General features: G+C 36.7%; 1 protein-coding gene across 1 annotated transcript in view; it reads left to right on the top strand.

The window, feature by feature from the left end:
* Positions 1–20,311, top strand: part of HCN1 (hyperpolarization activated cyclic nucleotide gated potassium channel 1) — a 195,194-nt gene that overhangs the window by 100,908 nt on the left and 73,975 nt on the right. The window contains exon 3 of the mRNA XM_055791664.1: positions 4,413–4,574. Within this exon, the coding sequence (XP_055647639.1) occupies positions 4,413–4,574 (162 nt within the window). The remainder of the gene's footprint in view (positions 1–4,412; positions 4,575–20,311) is intronic.

A 20,311-nucleotide genomic window follows, 5' to 3' on the forward strand; every position in this document is an offset into this window, starting at 1 on the left:
CTAACTTTAGTTGCATGTGTTTGAGGTTTTTTTTGTTATGAATATTATCTTGATAGGACATCTATTCAAACAGAGAGATTTAACCACACATCTGTACTGCAAAATCAGGGTAAATCAATTTGTGGTCTTCCTAGATTTCTTTCTATCCCACTAGAGGACCAGCTGATGAGCCAGCCACCATCTGCTAAAATGAGTAGCATTAGCTTTCTGTCCTCTGGTTCCTCCTTAACAAACTACACTTCAAACATCTCCCAGGAGTTTTAATAAGGTTTATTTCATTAATACAGGAACTGTGCTTTGTGATTACAAAAAGAAAATGTCATAAAAATAGGACTTCTCTCACTACTCTTATTTAAATGAATCACAATCAGTTTCTGAATAAGATGAAATATTAAACATGCAATATATGACTTAAATCCACAAAATAGTGTGGCTATTATTGTTTTAAAAAACAACACATGCACCCCCATCCAAATGAAATTATGTCAATACATTACCATGACTCAATATTACTGTTCACTTACAATGCATGCTTTGGGTATTTAAATATTTTTTTTCAACCAAGCACACATTTCCATAAGACGTTACTTTTAGGAAAAAGTAACTCAGTTTTTCTCTGCTGGAGAGAGAATATGCAGAGATGTTTTAAAGGTTTTTTAAACTTTTGCTTAAGATTTTTCTTATGAAGTTATTTTATTTAATACAGAGTGATCACATTTATTAGAACAGGCTACACAAATAGACTATATAAACAAAAGATGAGCAATAAAAATATATTATAGTTGAAATGCTGATAGAATATTCCCATGTTAAGCAATCCAGATAATATCCAGAGTATGTTCATGCATTTAATAATACTGACCCTGAACGCTAAGCTTCACAGGAGCTATTTCTAGAGTGAAAAGTTTCAGAAATGATGGAAGGTTCCAGTGTTGTATAAAGACTGTTGCAGTAATTTCCTTTGCTGGATTTGGTTTCACATAAAATTTTTAGTATGTTATTGTTCTTGCAGCAAATGAATGTTTCTGCAGAGGTACACTACTAATGAAAAGGCTTTGAATAAAAACATACATTACACAGTCATGCCACTGTGGCAAGATAGAATAGTTCTTGCAGAGCCCAAACCCAGTGGCAGACCTCTTCAGTTCAGCAAGGCCCTTTAGTCTGAACTCATTGCTCCAGATATTTGGTTTGAATTTTAGTCTCCCTTTGTAATATCTCTTTCTGTGTCCTGGTTCTACTGGCTCATTTGGGAAGGCTTACTGAGCTATTGCAGTCTTATGGGGTAGGCAGGGAGTGATACATCCGTAAAAGCCAGGCAGAGCTTGGAAATCCTGAAGTAAATACCTTGGCAAATCTATCCACCTGCTTTTTCTTTTTCTTTCCCTCCCTCCCCTCTTTTTTTTTTCCCCCAGTGCACATTACCCTACTGTACAACTTTAAAATGTTAAATTAAAATGTACCAGCACAAAAAAAATAAATCTTGGAAACTCTATATCAAGATACAAGCTTTGCAGACTATCTCTGCAGTGTGAACTGATGCCCAAAAGTGGGCTCCATGCAAGTGAAAAAACTGTAGATCATCACTTTTATGCAGCTGCGATCACAGGATAGATGCACAGTCTGTTGTGGTGCCTAAGCCTGTAATTACAGAGGCAAGATAAAGATTCAGGAGCCTTGGGTATGCGCAAGTGCTGCTTTTTGAACTCTGGCGGGTTTTAGAGAACCAGATCTTCCCCTGTTTATCACATACACCTAGGTGCATGATTTCAGAAACATTCCCTGTAGAAATGAAGACGTTTGTGCTCGGTTTGGCTCTGATGTTTGCGACCCATTTTTTAAAAAACACACAGGATCCAATACATTAATTATTCTTCACATCTGGTCTTATGGTAAAGCCTAATGGGAAGCTGGAGGCAGTATGAAAACAATGTGGGTGGGAACTTTGATTTTTGTCCAGCCATAGTGTAGAGGTATGATAACTTGCTTTTCTGGAGCAATAGAAGATTCCTGGGGAAGTTGTGATCTCTGTGTAAAATATGTGTTGTTTCTGTCTGACATGCTGCACTTTTTCAAACAAATATTCTGGGGCAAATCCTGCTTTCTCTGACAGAACTTCTGCAACTTTTCATGTGATCAGGAATATATCTGCACTTTGCAGTTGTGGTATAATAACCATGTAGAGAAGGTGTAATCTGAATAAGTGATAGTGTTCCAAAAGAGTAGTTGTCCTTACTATTTTTTCCAGATTTCAGTTCAGACATCTATTGTCTCAGTTCATATCATGCTGCTAAAACTGTAGCTATTGAAATAGCTGAGTGTAAATACATTTCTTAACAAGACAAATGTGTAATGGTAACACTTTTCTGTTTGTTTCCATTTACAGTATCTCCTAAATATCAATGTCATGTTTTCAATTTTGACAGGAGCTATATGATATTTGTATAAGACATGACATTTTGAATAATGTTACAAACATCTGTTTCCAATGTCTTCTCAAACTGGGATTTGGAATATATTCTCTTAAAATGCCCTAGACTGAAAAAAATTTTTGAACATGAAGTTAATGTCTAAGGTATGTTACCACTGTGCAGGCTTTGCATTTTGGAACTCAAAACATACACCATCATTTTCAAACAAGGATGAACTCCCACTAACAGAAAATGATGTTGAAAGGTACTATAACATGCTCTCTATATTTGCACTTGCACTCATTTACAGTATGGGTACTTAATCTTTGCTTTTAGTTTAGGTGTTTAAACATTAGGATACAAACATTGTCTCTGTCATACATGAATTCTTATATTTACAAATGCAAAATGTGATGTGCCAATATGCCTGTATACCTCTAGCAATCTGATGGTTTCAGCGCTAAAGCCTCTGATTTCTATGTCTGTCTGTAAAATTAAATATTTTCTACTTAAAATTCCATGAAATACCAACTGGACATTCTTAATTTTCTAAATGGAACTCCTGCTGAGAGATAATTATGCATATTAGAACATAACATATTTGTCTTGAGTTCACGGAGTTGAGTAGTAACTAAAGGATATGCCTGTATTAGTAGTTTGGAAGTTCTTTAAAACCACTATAGGAGAAAAATGCTAAATACAGTGTTTTACCCCAGACTATTTGGAAGCTGACTGCTGCTGTCCATGCTACAAATTAGCCCACGACAAACCTGAAAATGTCTGTGCTGTTTCTAAGCATATCTGTATAATCTGCTGTAAGACACTTTTCAGATACAGTTTTGGGCCACTCACTTTAAGAGGGACGCAGAGGTGCTGGAGCGTGTCCAGAGAAGGGCAGTGCAGCTGGTGAAGGGTCTGGAGCACAGGTCTTATGAGGAGCGGCTGAGGGAACCAGGGGTGTTTGGCCTGGAGAGGAGGAGGCTCAGGGGGATCTTACCGCTCTCTACAACTGCCGGACAAGAATTTGGGGGCAGGGCTCTTCTTCCACATAACAAGCAGCAGGACAAGAGGAAATGGCCTCAAGTTGTGCCAGGGGAGATTTAGATTAGATATTAGGAAAAATTTATTCACTGAAAGGGTTGTCAAACATTAGAAGAGGCTGCCCAGGGAGGTGGTGGAGTCAGCATCCCTGGAGGTGTTTAAAAAATGCATTGATGCAGTGCATAGGGACATGGGTTTAAGTATTGGACTTGGTGCTCCTGGCTTAACAGTTGGACTCGATGATCTCAAAGGTCATTTCCAACCTAAATGATTCCATGATTCTATGATTATTCGTCTAACAAAAGGGGAATATATTGAAATCCAAATGATTATATTAATTTGATATAACCTTAACTACTACATGTGTAGTAGCCACAGGATTCTCAGTATTTTAAGAAAACTGGTAATGATTAAGAGTGATGAACTACTTTTTTGTCATTTTGCTTGGTGAACTGGTACATGCAAATTGGATAGTGTAGCAGTCCAGAAATATGTAAATCTACTTATATTGCTTCTTCATGCAGATTTTTGTGCTTTTAAGGAGGTAAGAAATGCAAAGGTAAATCTTTTCTGAACAGGTCATTGAATTTGCATCTCCCACAGCTTTCTGAGTGTTTAGACACTAAGATCACAGACAAGTAAAGTTATCACTACCTTTATAAGCTTTTTTAATTTCTGAGAATTTCTTCAACTGAAAGGAGTTTTAGGCTTTAAGAAAACTTTTCAGTTGGTGAATTTGTATCCAAAATATGCTTTTTTTCAGTAGCTTATATAGCACTGGTATGCAGCAAAGTGTCAGGTGTGTCAGCACAGCCCAAATTAATGTGCCCAAATTAATGGTCCTTGCTGAGAAATCTCAGCTTTTTTAGAAGTTCAGGATGATACTTCTTCCCCTTTAAACTGCCGAATGAGAATTAAATTATTTGCATCTTGTACATCACCTGTAATTTGTTCCCACAGATTTTCCACATGACGTACGATCTGGCCAGTGCTGTGGTGAGAATCTTTAATCTGATTGGAATGATGCTGCTGCTGTGCCACTGGGATGGCTGCCTGCAGTTTTTAGTACCATTACTCCAGGATTTCCCACCAGATTGCTGGGTGTCCCTAAACGGTATGGTTGTAAGTATTGTTCATTTTTCATTGTGCTTTCTAAACATTATTTTTCTAAACAGTTAGCTTCAGAATTAAGAGTAAAAATACATGCAAATTAATACACTGCCCTGCAATTTATTCAAGGTTACTTTTATGTTTTGTTGGCCGGCTTGCTAATGACTTAGTTTGTTTTGTAGCCTCATCACTGATACAGTGATATTGACTCATTGGCAGTAAACGAGCCAGAAAATACTTTCAGTTTTAAGGTAACCCTGTCATTGGGCATCTGAAAACATGTGTCTCTCCAGTTTTTGCCATTTTAGTATCCATAAGACAGCACCTTTACTGCAGATTAGCATCTTGCTAAGTCCCACATATTTCTATTGTAGAAACATAACTATTTATTCCTTTAAGAACATGATAATACACATTACTGTGGAAGCTCATTGACTGAGGTTGTCAGTCATACAGACAAGTATTTGCAGTCATCAAGCAACAACTTTAATGACAAGCAGCATGTTTGCTGACACCTCATTGTGCAGCTTTCCTAAAAAAATAGTGACATCTCTTCAAAAATGGGATTGCTACAATAAAAAGTAGGTCACCAGGATGCTGACTGGCACATCTTTGCATTCTGCTGCATTCTGGGTTCTGCTTTGTAACATCTTCCATTTACATTTACAAAGGGTATTTTGCTACCACCATGTTAAAGATCTGAATGAAAACCATGCTAACAAGTGAAAGGAAACCTTGGATTACACTTAATTGAAGTATTTCACTTTTAAAGAGCACTGAACTAGGAAATTCTCTCTTTCATAAGAAGAGCTACATCTAATCTAGAAGGCTGTGAACATGCTCAGGGACACCCTTCTTTTCTTTCTGCCTGCCCACAGTGAGGTTTTCTTATGGAAACAGTACTTTATCCTTAATGGCCACATAGGCTTGGAAAGATCCTTTCCAAAAGTTGCACCATTTTTTTTTTCTTTTTTTCTTTTTTCTAGCAACTGAATCTGTTACTGTTTAATCAAGACTGTAGGGAGATATCAAAACTGAGCAAGATTATGTTCACAGCATCGGCAGATAGGCAGTATTTTAGTCCTATGGCAAGAGAAAGGTTTGTGGACTGCCAGCCTGGAATCAGGAGGGTATCTCAGGCTACTGCTGGGGGAAACAGCTAGATCATTTTCTGCCCCCATCCTGATGTTACAAGACATTTCCTGATTGCTTTTCAGGCTCTGAAATTGAATTTTAATTCTTTAGCACTGAATACAGACAGAGAAGCTGTCATGGAGTATCAGTCCTCTGAAATGATGGAAGGAATAGAAGCATGATGGTGATGATGGTTATATACTTTGCTGGTGTATTCAAAGTCTAACCAACAGCTGACTTTGGAATCTGTGGGGGCTTCATGTTCATGATATTGCAAGAGCTTTGGGAAGAGGGGTGCCTTACTCCCCTGGTATACTGTACCATGCAACAATTTAATCTACTCTGAATTTTAAAACATTTGTTACTGAAATGACTGTACCTAATACTAGGATTTGGACTCAAATGCTGTTGAGACAGAAGGTCAGATAAGAATCTTATTTCTTCTGCCCTTGAGTTCTTTGTCTGTGAACTGATAGTGATGGCCATAGCCAAAGGCCAGTATTGTCAGGAAGAGATCTTGCCCTAGCCCCAGCTCATGCACCTCTCCGTCAAAGTATTCCCTTCTACTCAGATTTTAGTTAGTGACTTTAGTAAATTAGTAGGTAAAGATAAGTCCTTGCACCTCCATACATTTGGAGTTTTGTTCAGATTTGAGTCAAATAATTCTGAAATACATCTACCCAAAGGCAAAATTGTCCCTCCTGAATTTCAGTCTTTTTTTGAGTAAGGGGTGTGTGTGTGTGTGCGTGTTGTATGAGCATTTCCCGTGTTGCGGATGGTGGCTCTAATGTACAAACCTCAAAATGACATTGTTACAAGGACTAACCTCAGGCTAATACACCAATTTTTCTCTGAAGCAGAATTTTAACACTTATTCATTGTGATCATTTGCTTGAAGACTTACTTAAGCCAATGTATGCTCAACGACAAAAAGTTAGTTTTCCAATATGCAAGGCAGTTGCAAGCCAAAGCATTTGCAGATAACCTGATGCTAAAGGAATTAGGATGCCATGAGGATGACATGCTGTCTCCTCAACTGACAGCCCAGCGTACCCTTGCAGCCCATAGTTCCCTTCTGCCTTGTACATTAGTTGCGTCAGGTTGCAGAGTACAAGAACTTCTAAAAGCTTTCTAGTGAAAGCTGTTTCTTCTGTCAAGCTGATATGTGAAAGTAATCAAATTCCACAGGCATGATCATAATTTTAAATTATAAATACAGTTAAGAAAAGTAACAGCTTAAATTTAATGTCACAAAGGAATAGGATAATTAAACCAAGCTGCATTTTTGCTTACTGTCTCTCTAAACAATGCAACTGAATGCAATTAAAGCAAAACAAATTGGTTGGATCTTCATCTTTGAAAGGATGATTAAAATGTCATAGTGCATCATGAAGTAGACTATGAAATGAAATAGAAAGCCTTCTCTGTGGAAAGGAGTGAGAACACCACTGGTTAATACTGCACCAACCTACAGCCTAAGTAGTTCAACAGAAGTGTTCAGATGACATTTGGAGCCTATCTTCAATAATAATACTAATAATGATGATGAACCCATATTGTGTCTGTAATCTCAGACCGGCCTTCTTGACCGGTTCTGAACATTGGCCTTCATATTCCCATGAAATGAAAACCAGAGATGGCATCTTCCTTTAAGTTTTCTAAATGTGATCACACTTGCCCAGTATCTTTACTGCCATTTGATTGAACCAACTTTATTAATGCTGAGTTTCTGTTGACAGGCAAGATCTTGTGCTGTTCCAGAATATTGAGGCACTTCTCTTTAAAAATAAGAAAACCAGTAAATACAATATAAAAGTAAGCAGCAGTTTTTTCCCTGCTCACTTTTAGTCATGTTCCAAGCAATCCATTACAAAGTTCAGTCAATTACTTCTGCAAGGGTATATGGCTCTCTGATGCCATTCCTAGGGTGGTTCTTTTTAACACTAGGATTCTGAGTTTCATTCCTCAAAAAAGTCTTTTATGAACAAGTTTCACAGACTTTCCTAATGAGTCTGCCTAATTACTCCTTGGCTCAGAAAGGCTGTTATCCACAGCTCCTTGATGATTTATCCTCAGCTTTCTGATCTATATTGCTTCAGACTGTGCTTCCATAATGACTCATAGACCAAACATCTTTATCATACCTCAGTGTTTGAGCCAATAGTTCTTATAAAAATTAGGAGCAAAACTTGCAGCTGAAACCAGGGGAGGCACAAGAACAGAAAAGCACAGTGCTCCTCTCCTACAGTCAGTCTGTGCAAACTGAGATTCTGCATTTTGCATTTGCTTTCACGTGCAGTGAATTACAAAAACACAGCATGTAAGTCCCAGCTGATGAACAGTTATAGCCAGGTCTTATATGGGACAGAGTTTTGAGTCAAGTAATGATGAGAGATGACATTTTTGCCACTGATGCCATATGGCCATCTAAGCACGACTGCCTGCAATGAAATACCCTTTGCAGTAGATGATTAGTTTTTGTTGTATTGGAAGTTTGCTCTAGCTTTTTGTATCACCTATGGCGAAGACTCAAAGGCATGTTAGTCCTTGAAGTAACAGTATCTGAGGCTCTCCAACCTATATTTTCCTGTCTATATTTGCAATAATTGATGTATGTTTAAGAAAACATATAGTCCTTTAAGGAGCATATATGCTTGGTATTTCCAGATTATTCTCATATAATGTTCCATTAGTGGGATCAAAATGTAGCAGAGGAGTACAGAATTTAACTAGAAGGGTGAGCGTTTTAGAAGTCAAAAGGGAATTTAAAGCTTTTGGAGAGGGCTTGCTTTGCTGGTATTTCTCATGGCAGTCAACCGACATTTGCTCAGCAAGAGCCCTTCAGGTACTCTGGTTTCTTTGTTTTGGCTTTTCCTTACTGCCCTTGTGGATGGATTGTTTGCAGTTCTTGGGGGATTTTATGGTTTGGATTTGGTGAAGTGGAATTTTGCATTATATTAACTCCCTGTCATGTTGTATCGTTTCCTCAGTGGCAAAGGAAATCAGATGTTAGACTTCAGATCTTCATGTCTGGCAGCATCAGCATTGCTAGGAAAAGAATTTGGGAAGTTCTGCTGTAGAGCCTGAAAGTTCTCTCCTTGTAAAACAAATGACTTCAATGAATACCTGATATTTAGAAATTTAGAAATGCAGAAGATGGGAGGATTTTTAACGGTCTAAGAACTATGCTAACATATGTATAATATGCACAAAACCTATTTAGTAATATCACACAGAACTTTAATTCTCAACATTTCTTAGTAATGAACACCATTTTCAATTACACAATCACTTTTTTTTTTTTAATAAGATCTCTGCTTTACTTAAAGGAGCTCAAAGAATACATTTTAGTCATTTGATGTATCATTTAGCATTGGATTTTCTGCTTTTTGATAATGCATCTGCTTAGCACCTTCTTCCCTAGAGCCGGCCATTAGGGATCATTTGCATTTAATCATTATGTGATAATCATCATTTAGAGCTTCACAAGTGTTTTTGAGTACCTTCTTATTATATGGCAAGATACTGTAGAGCCACATTTAAAGCATTAGATTCCTCTGACTTCATTTGCAGTGCTGAGCAATAAATGCTTATGGAAATCAAATCCCACAGTCTTAAATTGGGTGCTTAGAAAATATGGAACATACGGGAATCATCTGATTACTAGAGACACTGAGGATCTCATGAGGTATTCTACTACTGTAATGTATTTTATACTCATGTATTTATATTTATGTATGTCTATGTAGTTATAGAATGCTTCTATGAAGAGATAAAAGATTGAAATGAGCTGTCAGAGATGGACTATGACCAAAATCAGGGGAATTGCCCAACTAAGATGTGCTGTATTTACAACACGATTTGAAAATATGATCATACTAATAACAAGAATATGTAACTAACATCCTTAGGACTAAGGTACCCATATTTTGGGAATCTACAGCAAATAATAATATCCATTCTAGTGTGTGCAGCTGTTCTGAATTCAGTTATTGCTCTGTATTGCACAATTCACTGACCTGGTCACTGCGTCTGTCCATTTCTCCCTGCATCAAGATGATGAAGGAATGACCTGTTTCACTGGGTTGGGATCAAGTGTTAAGCCTAAAAGTATATTAGTTCAGGCGAATACATTAGTTCATGTGATTTGACACTGTAGGAAACTGTAGAGGAAATTTTTGTAGATGTGCAGTGCTAAATGACAAGGTAGTTTAATGCAGACTGAGGGCATGTGTTAACTGCAATACCGAAGTTTTATGCCAAGCTAGCAAGGAGCAGAGAAATGGGGTAGCTGAGGACACTGTTGATTTAACTTAGCTTGTCATGGTCAATGAAAAAGAAAACAAGTCAAGTTCTCATTTCTACAACAATTGCTGAGGCTTTAGGAAGACCCCATAGATTTTGGCTCACACTTTTTTCTGTTCTCTGACAGGTTAGCAGGTCATCTGCTTTTGCAAGGATAAAAAAGGAAGTAACGATAACTTTGCCTTCCTACTTTCTTGTCTTTGATATAGTATTTTATATAATTTTGCTGATGTCTCCTGTACTTTTGAAATGTGTATTTCACAGTAGATTTCTAATGTTCCTAAGTAAAAACAGTTATTAGATTTCCTGTGCCTCATATTTTTTGAAAATGTCATTATTTATATTTTTTTCTGTGTATTGATTTCTGCCAACAGGAAACTGATTCTAAATACTAAGGAAGTTCCTCTGATCAAGCCCAGCATCTATACAGTGTGCTTTAAAAGTTATGTCCATCATGGCTGCTTGCTCTTGTCCTAGAAAGTGTATCCATTTGTTCCATACTATTTTCTTACTGTTTTTTTGTTTTCTGGTTGAGATTGTATTTTTCTTTTTCAAGCCATGAAACACTGGTGCAAAGTAGTGGTTTTTGTCTTCTTTTTAAAAATCTGACATACAGCATAAACAGTTTTAGATCCTGTGAAAGGCAGACCTCACTGGTTACCTAACCTAGAATTATGACAAATGCATTCTTCTTCTTGACTTACCACCATTGATGTGTTCCTGGGTTATGATTTTGAGCTCATTGTGCTAATACCATGAACTAATTGAGTATTAGAACCTTCAAAGCTGAAAAATAAAGGTGCAAAATCATTTACAGGGAGGTTTAGAACTTCAAAAAAGTTTAACATTAGTATAAATACATTATCCATGAATATCTGGATGACAACTGAGACAAAGGTGAAAACAACGTTTCAAAGAAGCTATTCCCAGTTGTAATCCCACAACTGCACCAACTCTGGAAATTGTTTAGTGTTATGAACTTAACTATTATCATAAGCCCTGCTGCCTTTACACTCACTAAAATACTTTAAACTCAGTGTTGTAGTATTGATACAATTATTTAATGCTGATGGTGATAGTTGTTTTAGCAGATATTGGTGCTCAGGTCTACAGAGAAAGGATCTAAATTAGGACACGTGTCTGTAAGTGTTGATTGTAGCGCTTTGTTACTGGTGTGATAATAGGTGGTAAAGAGGATGACTTCTGTAATGAATTAGTTGGCTGCCTTGCATGCTTCTGTCTCTTTCAGATAGAAAGCTGGTCTTCCTTATATGGGGTAAGAGTAATGAAACAATTAAAGGAAGCATGCAAAAGCAAATTGATGTACTTAGTAAATACTAACATTGCCACACTTTTTCTTTGTTATCATAAGAGCTAGTAGGAAGTTACCAAAATGTGGATGCAAGGTGGGAATTGCCTGATTATCACCAAAATTTAATTTCCATGTTTCCCCCTCAAAAACCAACCCAACTCATAAATGCTTATACTGCAGTATTTTGAAAGGATTTCTGGGAATTGTACTAAGTATTTTTTGTAAGCCTTAAACTTGAAAGAATACAAGAAACTAAACATAATATGGTTAAGTCTAATGTCGTGTTTGATAGACATTCTGGGGAAAAATAATAGACATCACAAAGCATGCCTTCAAGCATTTCTTTAATTAAAAAATGTGAACTAAAGCACAAATGTAAGTTGGAACTGTCATATTTTAGAAGTTTGTATCCTTCATTTGCCTGAAAATGAATATTCAGGAGGAGCTGTAAGCACCTCATGGCCAAACGCAGCTTCTCTGTTGTAGAAGAGGGTGTTCCCTTTGTTCCGGGGGAGCTGGATCAGTCTACTTTGCTCTGCCTCTATAAATCTGACAGTAAGGTTTATCTGCATGTGTTGGTATTCCAGGTTGAACTGGGATATCAACGTGGAACAGTTATTCTGAAGCAGCTCTGCATGGGTGACCTTTTCTGCTGTGACTGGAATATCCAAAAACAGAACCCTTGGAAATTTTATGTGAGGACAGGTTTCCCAGAATGAATCCAGATGTAAATAGATCCAGAAGAATACCATTCATATACAGCTGTTCTTCAGCAAATCTTTCTCTTTATAATTGCAAACCTGTATTAATATGCACAGTCTAATTCATGTTGTGTTTGCTCTAAGACTATATAAAGTTGCTTTGCACAAACTGCATATTATTGCTAAGGGATCATTATCAGTTGTATCACAATCAGGTTTTCTCAAGAACACTGATTTTACTGCTTTTAGCTGAGGGGTTCTGACATATCAAATTTGATATTTATACACGTGGCTATTCAGCACCTGACTCATCCCAAACCATGTCTGGAGAGAAGTCTCTGTTGCAGTGCAGTTAGATGTAAAAAATATCCACCTGAAATTGTGCATTTAGAATGCTTACATTTCACAGTAGAAAAAATCAAAGAAAGATACTTCGTTGTGAGCTATGTAATTCTGAACCGAGGCACTTTCATAGATACTCGAGATATTTTTGTTTCCACTGACCTGTGTCCACCAGACCTGCAACAGTAGTCTACAGGATCCATAATATGGATTCCCAAAATCCCATAGGGAGGCAAGAGGGTATTGCAACAGTGTTTTTAAATGTGATTATTTATGAACTTCTCAATCCATGAAAATCTTAATAGTTCATATTTTCACTTTAATTCAGAGTGAAGCTAAAGCTAAACAAGAGTAAGTCCCTGTTGAACTGGAAGTCTTGGTTTGCATCAAGTTCTGGTTACCAAAATACAAGAAAAGCAGGAAATATTTGGCATTATCATTTTCTTTCATTTGTTTTATTCTACTGATTTTCCCTAATGTCTGAACTGGTTTTACATATAAGCCAGGGATATTCACAACATATTCAGATTTATGCTACATATATTTTCCCTGTTTTAAAAAACCAAGATAAATTTCTTTAACATTACTCCCTTCTCTTTTCTGCTGTCACTACTTTCTGCACATACACTCATTTAAGCAGACTCAAACTGAAATAATTCAAATAGAGGTATAAAACTTCCAGAAAATAATGTGATTTAATAGAAATGATGGAAAGGATGTAGGAGAAATAGGGTAATATTCCACAAATTTTACAATATCTAAAATGTGCAGCATCTTATTTAATATTATTATTCATGAGTAAACTTTGAAGAATATCTTCTAGATGGTCTGTATACCGATGCTTGCATATTACTTGTATGAGCAAGCAGTGAGCACTTTCTTGTATCAATTACTTTAAATATTAAATGCCTCTTAAATTTTGTTTTCTTTCTGCTATCTGTATTTCTGTGTCTGTTTCATTTACTGTTTAGAAGATTCTATTGATAATACAAGAAGAAAGGCCTGTGGTGAGACTCTGATCCATACATCACTGTTACTAATTTGTGGTGGGGTTTTGTTTTGGTTTGGTTTATTTTTTTTTTTTTCCCCCCGTGTGGGAAGAATCACAATCTTAGCAGAAAGAAACCTGCTATAAATCATTTACTAATCAATTTAATATACCTGTAAAAACAAAAATAGTTTTCCCTAAATGTCAAAAAAACATTATTGACATTACCTTAATATATTTTTTCCTCTTTGTTTTGAATGGCTGGGGTTCATGACAATCGCATATGAATAGGATTGGATCAGAGAGAGATGTACACTCTCAGGTCTAGTTCAATAACACAATTTTACCTGTATTTTGCACTACTGCTAATACAATGAGAGGTCTGCTTTGAAACAATCTCTTTGAAAATCACCAATTGGCATTTTGAATGAAACAAGAAAATAGTTCCCAGATGACTTGTACTTTTCCCAGTCCATCTCATGTATCATTTTAGTCCTCCCAAGGTGGCTTAATCTGTAATAAAATATGATAATGTAGTTTCTTTTGGATTTCCATAAAATATTTTTGTCCTTTTCTTTTTTTTTTTTTTTTTTTTTTTTTTTTCAGTCAACAGTTCATTAGAATGTAGTCACTGTATTTGAGCTTTTATGTTTGGAAGAGGATGGAGCTAGCTTGCATCTGAGGGTAGCCTAGCACTTTGGCAATAGTTCATATAATCAAAAAGCAGATTATCTGCATTGATACAGATAGGGAGGGATTTACATGACTTTTTGAACATCATTCTGCTTAGAAGTGATATTTTCAAGCAGAATCTACCTAGACTGTTAGTTCAGTTTTACAGAGAGTAACTAAACGGTGGTCAGGGATAAAGGTATAGCAACAATCATTTGTCACTCTTTGCAATAATATGCAATATTCCTACGCTAATCTCTAATAGTAAAAAAAACTTTGAAAATTATGGTAAATACCACTAGAAAAGTTATGCCAAACCTAAACTAAGTTAAATGTTGTTGAAACAACACTGACAGAAAAATATTTGAGGGAGTTTTCTATTTATTTTGAATAACTTTCAGATGTTCAGAAATAGTTTATGAAGCATAGAAAAAAACTTTGGTGGGAGCAAATACAAATTTAACTCAGGGTTTTTTTTTAAATGCAAGAGCTCGACCTGGAAAGTTACACTGAAGGGCAGTGGGTAGGCATGCTGTGTTTCCAGTAGATGAGGGCAGATTTGGCTCTGGAATTTTTTGACCTATGTAGATGTCTCTTTATAAGCTGTCATAACCCATAACTCACCTAAAGGCTGCCTGTCCTTTACCTTCATCTCTGTATGTTAAATGCAAATACAATATAGAGTATCTAAAATGTGCCTTTACTTCCTTATTCTCTAACACTGTTTCTCATGGCTTTACTCTTGCAGCAAGACCTTCCTGCTGTTACATACTCTTGTGCCTAAACAGAGTATTATAAATATATATATAAGTATAAATAAAAATTATTTTTATATTTATATATTATATATAAAAATATTAAAAAATTATAAAACTCATGCATTATAAAAAACATGCTAAAATAAATGTGTTTATTTGTGAGTTGTATGAATATGCAAGGATGATGTTCCCTTAGGCTTCTGCAGTATCTTTACAAAGCAGCTGTTTATAGAAAGCATAACGTATAAATGCTGACAGGAAGTGCAACCAAGAAATGCCACACGCCCTCAGAAATAATGGTATAACTGCACGGCTCCTAACCAAGTGTGTTTTGCAGGTTGATAAATGTATTAACTCTAAACCAGCTGAGGTGAATTGTGAAGGCAAAATACATGCACAAAAAAAACCCAAAACCAAGGCAGGGAAGAGAAAGAAGGAATGAGGTAGTTTACATAGAAATGTAACATCTGTAACATCTGGAGCAGATGTCTCTTTTTTCAAAAAACAGTATGAGCCAGTGCAGTCATCCATCTCAACATGATCTGAGGAAACATGAAGTTGGCATGTCTACAAATGAATAAAAGATAAAGGTTTTTTAGGGTTAACAAAACTTGTTGGTTTTATTGTTTTGCTTTTAAAATCATTCGGACTTGATATAAGAAAGTGCTCACTGCTTGGTTATACCAATAATATATAGATCTTTATACACAGACTATCCAGAAGATATTCTTCAAAATCTACTCATGAATAATAATTTTTAAGACAGAAAAAATAACTCTTAAATTATTCACTTACGGTGGTGACACTGAAGGCATAATCTGAGTTAACAACTATATATATATGGTATTAATTAAAAAATCACCTAAATGCCTAAATATAACCTGTGTTTCTAGCCAGTAATGACTCTCAATTTCATTATGAAAAATATGTCATTTTTCTGTTTTGAAGAATGAAAGCTGCTTTGATATGTCCTCTGATGAATTTTTGCCCATTTTGTTCCTTTTCACAGGTTTGATTCTAAAAAATGCTTATATATATATAAATATAAGCAAGAATTGTGGGATTTTGAATGAAAACATCAGAAGGACAAAATACCCATGAAATTAGATTTGATTCAAGACCACTTTAAACCTAATTTCAGTGGTGGGAACTTTGGTCTCTAACTTTTTGGTGGGAATTATGATAATTTTTTTGTTTGTAAGACAGCTAAAACTTATCTGTTCCTGTGTGCTTGGAGGATGCAAAACATGGTTGCAATAAAAATAAACGATTGTTGTTTATCACTATTCGTACTTACTTTATGCTTTACGTAATGCTGTGGGTGGCTATATTTATTCACATAATCAAACGCTGACATGGTACTAGTTTGCCTTGACTGGGTTTGATGACTTTGTTTCAATGGACCAGCTAATAGTAAAAAAAGACTATTCTTTTGATTGTACTTAACATATAATAGATATGCAGTGGATTATCAGATTTTTAAGATCAGTTTTGTCATTTAGCAAGTGTCCAGTAAATACGAAGCTTCCAGTTGAGGAAGATTTCCAACCATTTGCAAGATAGATAACAAGTTTTTGGGGTAACTATATGCTATTTTCATTAGAATCTGTGTCCTTTAAGATGCTTGCAATTTAGCATCCTTCTATTCAAATATATGCCCTGAATCCAAGAACTCTTACTGTCATTGCGTGCTCTCTGCTGTATAACATCATCCATATAAGTCAGTAATTACGAAGTTTGCATTCTAAGCATTTCTCTGTTCTCATTAGGTATCTTTTTCCGTGTCTCTATTCTCCTACCTGTGGTTTATGATACCATCTCACTGTAGTATGCTTACATAAAAGCCACTGTAGTGGAACTCTATTTACCTAGCCAGCACCTAGTTCAGCATCTCTTACAGAGCCCCACTGACTTCTCTCAACCTTTGCAACGGCAAACCCATTTCCTGATCTGAAGGTCAAATTCAATTGCAAGAGTAAACCCATGGCTCATAAAATAAAACTATAGCTTAAGAAAAGAGACTGTTCTTAGAAATTCGTTTTCTCCACTGCATTGGAGCAAGGAAGAAATGGGGAGGAGTGTCCATCCATGAAAACAGAGACACCATCAGCAGGGGACCTCAGGAAGCTAATGGAGGCAGCTGTAGCTAAATAGGATCCTGCTGCATCTGATGAAGAGAGAAACTCTCCCCTGGAGGTGATACACAGCACCTGCACTAATCTTCCTTGTAGGGAGCCTAAGGAGACACACCAACTTACTTAGCCATCAAAATGAAGTACCTGAAGTCAGATGATGTGAAATTTTATTATGCCTTCCTCCCTTATCGCCCATTCTTGCAAACAAAACCTAGGAAAATTTGGACCACTGGTCATCGTAGACACTCATGTGCAAACAATACAAAATGCAATGTGCAGTTACTATTCCCATCCTCTCTTGTTCAGGATCGTGGTCTTCTTCCTGTTCCTCTCTCCCTCAGATGCCCATCCTAGACCTCCCATGACTGGCCTCTTCCCCAGGGTTTGTCCTCTTGTCTGGGCCATCTGCTTCAGGCTTACCTATTTCAGTAAGAGCATTTTCATCCTTGGTATCTAGAACCAGAAACCAGAATTCCTTTAAACTACTCAGCAGGTGGATGTTATAGTTGCTCTGCAGGATAATTTTGTGGATCAAAGCATGCAGTTTAATTTTTAATTGCAGCGAGAGGCTTTCTTATGTTTTATGTTGCAGCTATGAAGGTATCCCATATGTTTTCCAAGCATTTCTGTACAGTTAAATGGTATTATCATTGCTGTGTCGATGGAATTTGTGTCTCATAAATACTTACTGTGAAGCTGTGAGAAGGCAAGGTGGTTCAAGAAAAGTTAGACCCATGAAAAGTAGATAATTTGTGACTTAATCCTTTTCTGTATTCACTGATCTGTGGGGACAAAGTATATAACAATGAAGCCTATTTATGACTTGGTCACAGCTGTTTCCAAATTTCTTTATCCAAAGTATGATTTTCCATCTCTTCTTTAGATAATACAAATCTGAGTGGAGGTAGATAGTTTAGAACAAGGAATGAATATCTTTGAACTGCTTTTTCTCTAGTAAGCAAAAAATAATCTATTTTAAAAGTACACATGACAGTAAGAGAGGTTATATCCCACATGATCACTAATCAGGTAAAAATAATGCAATAAAACAGTCTATATGGAAGACTGAAAATGAAATGTGAATTATGTGTCAATGGCTTTAGTGCATGTCACTTTCAGGTGAGGAATACAAGAGATTTTTTGGACTGATAGAAAAGCGGGTAGAGAAAAGAGAAGAATAAACTAAAGACAAATTGAGTGTACGGCCACATCCAGGTTAGTGTCTTGGCTGTTGGGAGTTCATTCAGGTGGGACCACAGAAGTGATGAAGTGGCTGTGTGAGGCCTGCCCCATTCTGTGTCTAGCCTTTTCCAAGGGTGGCGAAGAGCAGGTGCCCAGGGCAGATCAAACCACAGCAAGCATGGAGTAAGGGTTGCTTTAGCATATCTTATAAACTTTCAGAAATTTGCAGCTGAGGGACTTCTGGATCCAGAGCTGGTATCCATGTGCTTAATAACCATCGCTGTGTGTTTCTTCCAGTAGTTTGTCCAATCACTTTTTGAGTGCATGTGAATTTTGCTATTGGGCCAGAGGCATGGGCACGGTGTCACAGTGTTGTAACTTTGCTGTACTGTCATGGTCTCGAGCTGGCCTTGCAGGCTGTCCTTGGCGCTGCACCCCATGCTGGGGTGACTTTACCAGAGAGGGCCCAGAGTGACTGAGTGGGCATGGGCTGCTGGTTGTACAGGGTTGTCCCTGTGTTTAGAGCTGGGACTGGGACCTGGGTGCTCCTCGCCTCTTAGCTGAATGCTACAGGGTCGCTTGGGTGGTCTGCCAGCTCCCTCAAGGGTGCTCAAAGAGAAAAGCCCCATGTTCCCCTTCTTTCCCCTCAAAACATGAACTTGGTACCCCAAAAGTTAGGGTATTCTTCTATGATTTAGGTTAATGTTCCTCTGGTAGAGGAAGGAAATGATTATTTATTTTTTCTTAATGCCTAGACATCATTTTGTGGGCAGCATTTAGGCTGCTGAATCTTTTTTTTTCTTAATGTTATTTTATTACCTTGAAAGTCTTGCAGATTCTGGTAAGTACCTGCAGTTTTAGGCCATCTGGATTTAAGAAAAAGTCATCAGCAAAATTCAGATGAGTTATCAGAAAAAGAAAAGCCTCTGACCTAGATCCAGCCTACTTGCTTTGACACAGAGGTTTGTTCTGTTTGTACAACCAGAACAGAATTTCACCTGCAAAACTTTTTTTTTTACCTGCTGTCACTGCCTAATAAAATAATGCACAACTTTTTGTAGGGTATAGTATTTGGTGAAGGACTGGGATTTACCAAAAAAGCAGACCAGCCTCCTGAGGGCTTAAGTATTTAGTAAGTTAATTTCTTGAAGAACTGTAAACAAACCAGATGTAGCCTGAAGTCTCAAAGGCATCAGGTTAGGAATTAGATCAAAAAACTTGCCTTCATTACCAGCTAAGTGAAGAATGCTTAACACCAGCACTGAACCTCTGCCTTTAAAACTACACTACTTGAAGAGAAAATAAAACACAGTAAAAATAATATCTTTAGACTAATAAGAAATATATTTGAATTTGCCTGTGTAGCACTAAGCATCACCTTACCAGGATGCTCTTTTTTAAAGCACTGGAACTCCTGAATCCTAGTCCCAATTCTTACAATTATTATCTGTGTGAAAGTAGCATTGTTTCCCCTTTATTCATTTTAAAGCAGATTAAAACATACTCAGACCCTATGTACACGCATTTGTCTTCATGAGTGGATTATATTAAAATGCTATAATCTACTGTGATCCATAATTTATTTTGTTTTTCCTAAGTACATATTGAAACAAATACTTAAAAAATATTTTGGTAGAGTGTGTAAGTATATAGAACAAGGATGAAAATATGTCTTGGAAAATCAGGCTTTGAACGTTTTGAGATGTTCTTAGTGAGAAACTATTGCGATACTATGATTTAGTGCGTGTCTATGTACCTTTCAAGTTATGTATTGTTTCCCTAGCCTTTTCCTAATAATAGCCTTTTCTGCCACTTGCTAAGTTAGTTTTTCCCCTTCTGTTTTTTTATATAGCTTCAAAATCACTTTGATTCAAAGAGAATGTTGATAGCACTCAGAAAGCTAAACGTCCAGTGCCAAAACCATATACTTTCCGTTTGTCATTTTATGTGGGATTTTATGTCAGATGCTTCATGTAATTTGCTGTCTAGACTGAATTGTTCACAGAATAGAGAGATGCAGTTCCTTCTGTTGAGTTCCCTTTTCTAAATTGGTTGCAAATATTGTCTATGATGGTGGAGATTTGTCATAACAGTTTGCAGTAAAGCAGTACGCTCTGGAGTCAAGAATCAGGTTTATGTCACTTCACTCCTTCAGCCACCTCCCAGAACTGTACTATATTAAGCCCATATTATCATCTGCCTGTTCTTGACTATCGGATA

The sequence above is a fragment of the Falco peregrinus genome, chromosome Z (genome assembly GCF_023634155.1).
Source record: "Falco peregrinus isolate bFalPer1 chromosome Z, bFalPer1.pri, whole genome shotgun sequence".
In the NCBI taxonomy this organism is placed as follows: Eukaryota; Metazoa; Chordata; class Aves; order Falconiformes; family Falconidae; genus Falco; species Falco peregrinus.